This window comes from Nestor notabilis, unplaced genomic scaffold (genome assembly GCF_000696875.1).
Source record: "Nestor notabilis isolate BGI_N333 unplaced genomic scaffold, ASM69687v1 scaffold30486, whole genome shotgun sequence".
NCBI classification, from domain to species: domain Eukaryota; kingdom Metazoa; phylum Chordata; class Aves; order Psittaciformes; family Psittacidae; genus Nestor; species Nestor notabilis.
In genome coordinates this window covers 1-10716 of record NW_009931978.1, presented here as the reverse complement: position 1 = coordinate 10716, position 10716 = coordinate 1, and the positions used below count along the sequence as shown (strand labels likewise).

The 10716-nt window shown below is 38.1% G+C and overlaps 1 protein-coding gene across 1 annotated transcript; it reads right to left on the bottom strand.

The window, feature by feature from the left end:
* Positions 1 to 4402: 4402 nt before the first annotated feature.
* Positions 4403 to 10701, bottom strand: TMEM30A (transmembrane protein 30A; the record flags this gene model as incomplete). Its single annotated transcript, XM_010016156.1, has 6 exons — positions 4403 to 5161; positions 6090 to 6296; positions 8078 to 8221; positions 8683 to 8770; positions 9822 to 9929; positions 10579 to 10701. Coding segments are annotated over 6 exons (864 nt in total), but the record flags the coding sequence as incomplete, so codon positions are not given.
* Between the last annotated feature and the right edge of the window lie 15 nt (positions 10702 to 10716).

Below are 10716 nucleotides of genomic sequence, written 5' to 3'. Positions count from 1 at the left end.
CGGCGCCGCAGCGCAGGACAGTGCGAACTGCTGCCGCAGGGCACACCCGTAGCAGAAACATCCCTCAGAGCTGCTACCTGCAGATGTAAACGTCGCCTTTCATTACAAAGTCTGAGACCTGCAGAGGGCTGGAAGCATGTCCCTAAACAATACCTCCGTGGGCTCCCTTGCCACCCATCCCCTTTGGCCACCATGGAGGCAGGACATGCAGCCAGGCAAAGCCTGACCCAGCCGACTGTCCCCCACACTCTTAGGGTAAGCAGCAGCCCTTGTTGAGCCACTACACACACAAAAACCCCAAACCAACAAACCTATGTACCTGCCCACTGCCTTAAACTCTGTTAGTGGTAGGGATGTGAATGTGCAAAAAGAAAACCCAACTTCAGTTCCATATTTTACAATATATAACTGCAGTGAACTAACACCGGATTTGTATGAAATGCAAGCCTGTTTGATCCCGAAGGAAGAAGCTCTTTGCCCTTCAGAAAAGCGCTCTGAGCAGCCTGTGTTTTTTTTCTGCATTGCAGATCTGGTCCTATAATTGCATCTTCTCGTGCTTCAACCATACGCTGAAATACAATGCTGTCAGGAACACTGCTTCCTGGCTCTGCAGCAGTTGCAGTGCACGCAGTTCCTGGCGTTACACTGTTCTTGCACTGGTGCCAAACCTCATAATGAATAACGTGTGTCAAACACGGCAAATTAGTGCTCAATCTAATATGGAAGTAACAAGGATCGTACCTCAAAGCACAGCACTTCTCAGTGTGAAGGGCTGCCCCAGAAAGTAAAAAACGCAAAGATGGAGAAGTATTTATAGGTATAGTCTTAGCTGAGTTAGAATTATTAAAAATACCATTTAGAAAGCATAGTCATGGAGAAATATGATGTGTTCTAACAAAGGAGGAAATTGGATGCATTATTTAACAAATAGTTTTCAACCACTCAAGCAGTGCTATTACAGACTATCCAGTAACTATTGTATCCAATTAGAATACATAACTACTACTGCAAGATGGATTTCCATTCATTCCTCTTACAATCTTTCATCTTGTAACTACATATACTGTTTGCATTCTGATTTCTATACACACAGTTATATTTAGATACTGGTGAAAGGATCATAATCCCCAGATAAACAATGATTGCTTCGTTTCTGCTGCAAGGACCATTTCCAGAAAGGTCTGAACCTGAGCTTCAGTGCTATTTCCTATCAAAATACACCTTACAACAGAAAAGCCATACTTACAGTTTGGCACATGGGGTTACATGCCCGTCAAAGCTAGGAGATGACTGCTCAGAGCAAGTACAGCTGGTGTCTTCAGTGTTGGCTAATTTATGAAGAAATGAAAACTTGAGGGAAAAAGACATGGCATCTTGCTGCCTCTGGCTGAGGATATTTCACTAGAAGCAAACTCAGACTGCTTTTTCCTAACTGGATAGAGTAACCTGTGCCTGTATTGTATTGCAGAATAATAAAACTGTTAAACAAAACTCACTGTTAAACCATTTTGTTTAAGCTGGAATGAAAACAGGGCTGTTAATCTGTATGTTAAAAAGCATTCATCACAAAAAATGTTTCGCCTCTTAAATCAGCGAAAGAAGGGTATGTAGACCCTGCTAAAGAGATCACACAAACAGCTGAGTTAACATTCAACCCAGCTGTGGAAGTGGAAGCCCCTGGTGCAGCAGGACAGCTGAAAATGACCACTTTTTTAAACCAGCTCCTCCTCAGTCTTGCCTGCCCACTGGTTTAATTATTTTCTTTCAAACAGAATACTTGGCTAACCCAGTTAAAAGCTACACTGTGTATGAAGAGAGAAAACACGTTGTATTCTATCTTGGTATAAGCATTTGCCAAGTTACTTTGAGTTGTATAATACACTAAAATTACATTAGGAGAACTTGCTGACAGAGAGCACAAGGATTTGTTCTGAAGCTGAGAAGCATCTGTTGTGAAGCAAACACTAACTTCAACCACGTAACCCCAAGCAGGTGAGCCTGGAGACAATCATATTTTCAATTCTTCCAAGAATGTCACAGTCCAATCTTTCCTCATTTCATAATGGAATCAATGAGGTCACTGATTACATTCCTGGCCCTCTAGCTCCACTTGAAACATCTCACCATTTTATTCTGAAAAGTTTGGGCACAATCCTCAGGTACAAATTCAGTTAAACTTGTACATAGCTCCCACGTCCAGTTTGCTTGAACTGTTTATGTCACCTGTAGCCAAAATCAGAGCCCAGTGAGAAAGAACTCCACCTACTTTCAAGCTTTATTTTTACTTCTTGAGCTTCAATAATTATTGACTTACACTTCTATTCCTCTATTTCATTCCCAACAGGAAACAAGAAAGATAATATTCCAATTTCAGACTTCCCAGCAGCAGACTGTATAACTCAAATGATGGACAGCATTACTTCATTTTCAAACATGGGCTCAGCGTGTTTGGAAGGGGAGGCTTACAGGAAGGCAGTTTCTTATTTGAGACTCAGGTCATCCGAGGACATGCTTATCAGGCCATTTCATAATGGACTTTGGTCTTAATTGAAACTGTCAAGCAAGATTAGACTTCACATTTAGACACAGAAGGCAATATAGCGATCGGAACAGATTCCATAAGCTAGAACATAGGGTATTTTTACATGAAAATACTTGTGCTGATCTGAAGAATACTGAATACTGCTACCAAAAAAAAAAACAAAAAAAAACCAAAAAACCAAACCAAACCAAACACACACCCCCCCAAAAACAGAAAACCCCAACAAAAAAAACCACAAACCAAACCAAAAAAACCCAAAAGTTTTTGAAACTGAGCTTTCTACCTCGGAGTAGAAATTTCCATTTTCACACTGCTAGAAGCAGCCTCTTCCATAAACTTACCACATTGCTAAGAGCAGGAATAAACTGGCTTAGATGTTCAGGGGTTTTTCCTACTTTGGAAGTGAGAATTTTAGCAGGCTGTTCAATACAAATATTTGATATGTGGTACATTTTGGGGTGTTGGGTTTTGTGTTTGTGTTGATTTGTTTGTTTGGGTAAACGGTTTTAATTCTGAACTCAGCTCAAAAAGAAGCATTTCCTACTTGGGAAAAAAAAAAAAAGGGGGATTATAAATGAAGCAGAACACATCTGCATTTCAAGTGACAAAAACTTTAAAAATCAAAAGAGTTTAATAACAAGTAACTGGGAGACAACACCTTACTTCCTTATTGTATTGTTGGACTAGCAGCTACTCTACAGATGAAAGCCAGTGTAGCATTTTCTGTGAGTTTTCTGCCTTGCAACACAAAAAGATACATACCCTTATTTTCTGTAATTCCAGCAACATCAATACAACACTGTAAATAAAATCTTAAAGCTCTTTGACTGTTTGAAAGCCCTGTGCTGCCACACACTATGCCAACACTTATACGGAGTTACAAAAAGCTAGCACACGGGAACTGCTAGCTTAAAAAGATTACACAAGTAATTCAGTAAAAAGGGTCACGTGTTTGTTATAGATTAATAGTGGTGTTCATAGAGCAAGTTACTGGACCAGGAATAAAAACTCTTTGCAACAATTATGCAATCCCAGAGATACAACTCAAACTGAATTAAAAAAGAATGTCTTTTCATCCAGATGAGAATAAATATATGTTCAAGAACAAAATAAAATCTGTTATTAAATGGTTTGCAGAATTTATTAGGTCTTTTTTAATATACTCAATAGTTCATCAAGCTAGTCGCATATAAAGTGATCTCCACCATATACAATTTCTGTGTATCATCTAAAAAAAAAAAAAAAAAAAGTCACCAAGAAGTAGTATTTTACAGGTTACAGTTAACTTTTAATTAACCTAAAAGTGAACTCTTCTGAAATTTGAATTAAGACACTAACCTGCATGTGTTTCTTACTGCTGTATTTTAATTAGGATTCACAGCAAGCTCAACTTGCGTTTTAGTGAGAAGAGGTTACTGTCATCTCAACTTTTGAATCTTGACACTGCAAAAAATTAATGTGTTGCTCACTCCAAATAAATATGACAACTCCTTTACAGCAAGGCCTGCTCAGAATACATACGCCTCAAGAAAATTAGGAAACTCCTCCTGTAAAAGAAATTCACTCAAATTTGTGAACAGAAAAGACATTTTAGGTTCTTCTTGATTAATGCTTGGTCCTGCTTATAAAAACCAAAACCAGCAAGCATAATAGGTAAACTAGCATTGGATATGCCTTAAAGCAAAGAAAATGAGAAAAAAGCAGATTGTACCAGCAACAAACATTTCCCAATTTAGAACAATCTTTAAAAGGGACTCACATGAATAATTAACAAATAGGTTTTCTGGTATCTTCATAGGATGCTAGTTTACTGGCCAGGCACATATATTGTAAATACACAAAGAATCCAGGATGTTGAAATTTACACAGCACTTAAAGGGTTTAATGTAACAAAGGTGTATGGGACACAGGAAAAATACTTAACTTATATAAATATATTAAAATCTCAGCAAGAAATATAGGAGCCCATGCACACAAGACAGTAAATAGAAAAAACATTTAAGACTTGACTTTTCCTTTCAACAGCACTGACACCTGTATTCCGGAAATTTAACAATTTACAGTATCTCAGAACACCCTTTCTCCACGCAATCTATTTGTACTGAATCATACTGACGTTACGCAGCACATGAACAAGCAGCAGATGCATCAAGGGAACAGGAGCTATATGCATCATGTGGCCCGCCCAGTTAGAGGCAAGTATCAGAAAAGCTGTTTCTGACACAGGCAGAGATACAATCAAGATAGCCAATTGTATACCCGTCACTTTCAAGAGTTAATCCACAGTATGGGAAAGGGGAGCTTTAGATAAGAATTATGCACCCAGTCAAGAAGTGACAGAAGCAGACATTTATCTTTCAAAAACTGGGTCCATTCTGGACTGGCCTTGATGCACATGCAGTACATTTGTTTTCAGAACGCTAGATTAATTGGGAATGTCTGCACTAGTGTTTCGATTTCCGTATTTGTGATGGATGATCAACAATACAACTCCTAAGAAGAAGCATATGGACCCAACAGTGATGTAAGCAATTCCCAGAAAGGGATTTTTGCCTCCCATCCACGAGATTGTGCTTAAGATCATTCTTTTTCGTCCATCAAAACTGTGTACAGGATAATCTGAAAAACATTAAGGAAAACAAGAAGCACATTTCCAATTCTAGCTTTATGTGGTCAGGCACATTAAAATCTTGGGTCATTTCACTCTGGTTACAAATACAAACTGCTGCCTCTGAATATTGGAAGTGCAAATATGAAACATTTAGCTGTTCTTTTAGGTGAAGACTGATCTGCACACTGCCAGCCAGTCCAAGAAAAATGCCATGTTAGAAGAAGTTAACCCTTTTTAAGGGAAGAGTAAATGCACAATTCTGTAGGGTTTTGAAAGCAGCTTCAACAAAATGAGGGAAATCTAAATTTTAGTTCTTGAATATATTTTAGTACAAAATTCTTCTTTACGTTCATTCAGTTTTATATGCACTTCCCACAGGTTTGCAGCAAAGGAGAACACTGCAGTAGCTATTTAAAAATGATCATTAAGTGCTTTTGAATTTTAAGAATTGGGTAACTATGACAACCCTTCTCCTCTGGTCTCCTGCACTCCTACCTAGTCTTCAGTTTGTCCAAAATAATGAGGAACCTCCACTTGATCCACAGCTCTGACATTTTTCTGACTTCCAAAGTCAGAAATCTGCCCCTGATTACAGATTGTCCTTATACCAGGAAGATAAAATTCTCAAATTTCTAGGCTACCAACTACCTCTGTTCTTTCATTTTTCCTATGCTTCTCTCAATTCCTTTACAGCACTCAAGCAATCCGATTTCCCTCTCTCATTAGGAAGCTACTAAGTCTTTAAGAACTCACACAGAACTAAAAGATGGTAACAGCGTACCAAATTCTCACTACCAGTTTTCAACCACTGCTCAATACCATCCTTTTTTAAAGATGGTAAGAAAAAAGACTAGTTTAATTTGAACTTGCACAAATATATGCCTGTGTAATCCAGCTAAGGCCCTCAGCCACTTTCAAAGGTTTTTCAAAGGATACTATATGCAATATCCAGAGAGTATTTTCCAGCCTGTAAGGTAGGCTGTAAGTTGTTCTTCCTTTCAATGAGACGATACAGCTTGCGAAATGTTGGCAGAGCAGCAGTACGCATCCATACAATGAAGTCTTCATTGATAAAGCCATTGTTGTCAGGCTCCGAGTCCAGCATATACACTGGCTTGGGCCAGTTTACAGGTTTTGTTGTACCTAGGATGAAACAAACAAAAAACCCCAACAAACCAACACTGAAGTATTTCAAATGCAGGACTAACACACTGGCTCATCAAAATTCATTCAGGTATTACAAAAACACGTATTAGCTTCTAAACAGTATGAACAGACAGGTTGACTCACTACCATTTCAAGACACTGGAGCTGTTTAAGATCTTTTTATTTGCATCTTAAATAGTTTAATTTAAATCAATAAATAGCTTAATTTACTCTCATGACAACACTGTCCACTTGGTTTAAACAAATTTGCCTCCCCTACACATTTATATAGCTAGGAAGTCTTGTCTCAAAACATTACTTAGTGAGATAGTTCTCCATCATGATGACAGCTCCTCTGCTCAAGAGTTCGACTGCCACTTCTGGGGCTATAAGCAAATAAAATTATGTATGATATTTTAGATTATTCCACACTAACACTTTTGCTAATTTTATTGCAAATACAATTCTGCATTGTATCAGGGTAAGATATCTGCTTTTCCAAGGGTAGCATCACATTAGTGACATGCAATTTGGCTGTGGCTAAGCAACAAACAACATCAGGTTAAACCTGAAATTATTATATATGTTATATAAACACACACACACACCTTAGACCTGAGGAAGATAATTTTCAGACATTAGTAGCCAAATGAAACTTTGATTTACCAAACGGTATTTAACTCAACAAATGAGACACGTATCGATCACTTCCAATCATAAAAAGGAATCAGTTTTGTGGTTTGGTTTTTTGTTGGGTTTCTGGTTTTGTGGAGTTTGTTTTTTTTTAGAAAACACTGCACAATCTGGTAGTTGAAACATTTAAATGAAACTTTTGTATGAAAAGTTGGATTAAAAAACTGTAAAATTTCTTTTCAAGTTAAATCCAGGCATTACTGCAGTTGTGCTGGTTTTGGCTTGGGCAGAGTTAAATTTCTTCGCAGTAGCTTGCATCCTGCCATGTTTTGGACTTGTGATGACAACAGGGTTGATAACATGCTGATGTTTAATTTATTGCTGTGGTTTTCATTTCCTAAGTGTTTACACAGCCCCAAGGCTTTTTCTGCTCCTTACAACAGCGAGTAATCTTGGGGTGCTGGTGAGGAGCTGGGAGGGGACAGAGCCAGGACAGCTGACCCCAAAAGGGATATTCCCCACCATATGGCATTGTGTTTAGCAATAAAAATGGGCAGGTAGAGGTAGGCAGGGGCTGCCATTGCTCTGGGATTCAGCTGGAGGTAAGCAATTCTTTACTTTCGCATCACTTGTTTTTCTTGGATTTTCTTCTCTATTCCATGGTTGGGTTTTTTTGGGGGAGTGGGGGAAGCTAAAGCTTTGGTATGTTTGGGGGTTTGGCTTTTTTTTTGAGGGGGGGAGGGCAAAGGAGGGGGCGTTATTTTGAGATTTTCCCCTACAGGTTTTTACCTTTCCTATTCTCCCCCCAGCCCACTGGGCAGGGGCATGGTTAGCGAGCAACTGTGTGATGCTTAGTTGCCAGCTGGGGTTAAACCACGACAGCAGTGCAGATATTGGGCTTTTCTCATCATTCAAGAACAACAGTAGAGGTAAAAAGCAAACACTTGCACGTGAAATTTGCAGCTTTCATTATTTAAAGACAACCTCGATAGACAGCAGAGCAGTCCTTAGCTTGGATTTCTTCAGAGAATCACAGTATTTTTATTAACACAGCTCAGTAAAATGTTGTCAGTGAGGTAAAACTCATTGGCTCAAAATGTGAAGTGTTTTGTTGTTCTTAAAATGTTTTGGTTGGTTTTTTTTACCTTGGAAAAGTGCAGTTAAGTTATTTCCATCTCCTGTAGGATTCCTGAACTTTACATTTTTATCTGTCCACCACGCAATGCCTTTTTTAATCAAAGTAATAGGAGTCCTTGTGTCATTATCAATGCGGTACAATTCCAGTGTATCTAAAGAGAAAAACCAAATTAGAAAACTGGCTGAAGAAACCTCCATTAGACAGATGATCCTGACAGGCAGTGAAACTATTACCTCCAGGAGAACAAAACAAAAAGAAGTGGACAAGGCTCTTATTACCTGCCTGCCACAAGCTGTTCTATAAGAACCAACGTATATGAGATCGTAGTGTTTTATCCATATATTATATCTATGTTTCTACTCTGTAGCAGTAACAGCTTCTCAGAACAGGTATTTCCATCCTTTGCATGCTATCAGATTAAATTAGTTCTCATAGAAATTTTGAGAAAAGCAACAGCAGTACAAGATACTTATTTTACTCTATTAATGAAAATGTGTTGATTCAAAACAAAAAAGCCCAAAATGTCTTCATTCCAAATAATTTGCAATACAACACAAAACATGCATTATATCACAAAAACCTCCAAGTGATAACTTGGAAGTGTTACCATACCATTAAACATACTGTTGGCAATAGCTCCGCAAGGAGCAATGGGTTTGTCCTCATTTGTGCGGTACGGCTCACATTCCTTGCTGGGATTCTGAAAGTAAGTTAGAACAAAAAAAGGCACATGAGTCTGTGCTAGTTTAAACAACTAACCTGTTCTCTACTGCAGTACCTCAATAACGTGCATATCTTAAACGTACCACAAAATACTCTTTTCACAAGTCAGGCTATTTACAAATACTAGTCAGCATGATTGATTTTTCTTTTACGAACAGGAACAGAATCTAAATAAAACATGAGTAAAGTCAGAATCCCATCATGGTCGTACTAAAAATAAGGCTTTTCTTGGAAGCTATTAATTTCTTTTTTTCCTTTTATCTTTAAATAGAAACAGTTTTCCAACATGAAGTACTCAAGTATTCTTTTATTAAAGGCAGGGTGTTTTAAGTATGCATCGGTGTTACAGAAAAATAAGACTATAATAAGAAACCAAGCGTAATACAGAACACAAAAGGCTGTAAGGACTCTAACAGCATGCCAAATATTTTTTGCATTAAAAGCTCACCCCCTAACCTCATGTCAGTCATGTAGCTTCTTGAAACCCTCCCCTTTTTTAAAGTTTACAGGTAAAAAGGGAGAATCATTCTTGCTGGAGCAAGAACCCAGCTGAATTTCCACTTTTCATAAAAATTGGGAAAAGGAGAGGTCTGGCCCTAAACATTACACAGCACCCTGAACAGAATGCACAGTACTGATAACTTCCAGTATCGCTGATGTTCAGTACTGAACCAGAATTTACAAAATGGATGAATTTAGCTGTAATGTTCAAAAAAAAAAAAAAAAAAAAACCTTCAGACAGAATGGATACAGTAGATACTACTGCCTGAAGTCAACGAGACAGCTTAAAACTATTCAAATTTGAGAAGAGACTGAAATACTGCATTACTTTTGGCTTAATGAAATGACTGACGTGAAATTTTACAGTATGTTACACACATTTTTCTGTAAATAAAATACAAATTCCCTATGATTGATCTTCTCTTATGCAAAAAAACCCTGAATGCCTCATAAATACTCTGCTATACAGCAATTTATGCAACAGTGAGAAGTTAGTTGCTTATTAATATCCATGCATGAATACCTACAAGTAGTGAACTGTTATCTCCGTTTAGCTGGCTGTCATCTCGAGATTTCACATAACGACGATGGTTTTGATAGAAGTTGGAAAGTCCATAATACATGAATACATTGCTCTACAAGAAGGAAGATGGGGTTTTCATTCACACAAAGCTTGTAATTTAACCTCTCAAACTCTGTGTTTGCTTTACAGCAACGGTCATTAAGTAGGAGCCTCAATACTTTTTTCACACTGAGTACATAAGAGTACTATCCTAACAGGAGCTGGCATCATGAAGTCAAACAGTCTAAACATGCCATTAATTATCAGAATGGAGTTCACCAGTACTCAGCACTGATGCTGTCTTGTGTTAAGCACATGTACCCTATTATTTGCCTACAATTTCTCAGAAGGCACTTATCTGGTATTCCCAGTTCTTGTTGGATTGATTTTTTGTGGATTGTGCAGGAACAGCTGATCTGCTCGCCAGCTGTATGACACATATGGTAAATCTAAATGTGTAAAACACAAACATTCCGTTTAATGTTGCACATTTCCACATAAACAGAGGCACTAAAAACCATCTCATGCCATGCTACCGAAAAGGCACACAAAAATCAGATCCAAGCTCACAGGAAAACTAGAAATAATCCTTTAAAATAGGAACAAAAAAAAAAAAAAAAAAAAAAAAAAGGGAAAACTTAAGAGTGATACAGCTTTCCTGTCAATTAGCAAATAACCCATACAAACTGTTCTAGTTTCACTTTGCATACAGGGTAGCATACCTCAAATGAATGTTCCAGTGTGAAATTGATGGTGCAAGTACAAGGTGGCGTGCTGTCCCAGGACACATTTAGACATTTGTTGCAGGGACTGGAAGGCTCTGTTCCTGTATAGTCAATCTGTAACAGGAGGGTGGGGGG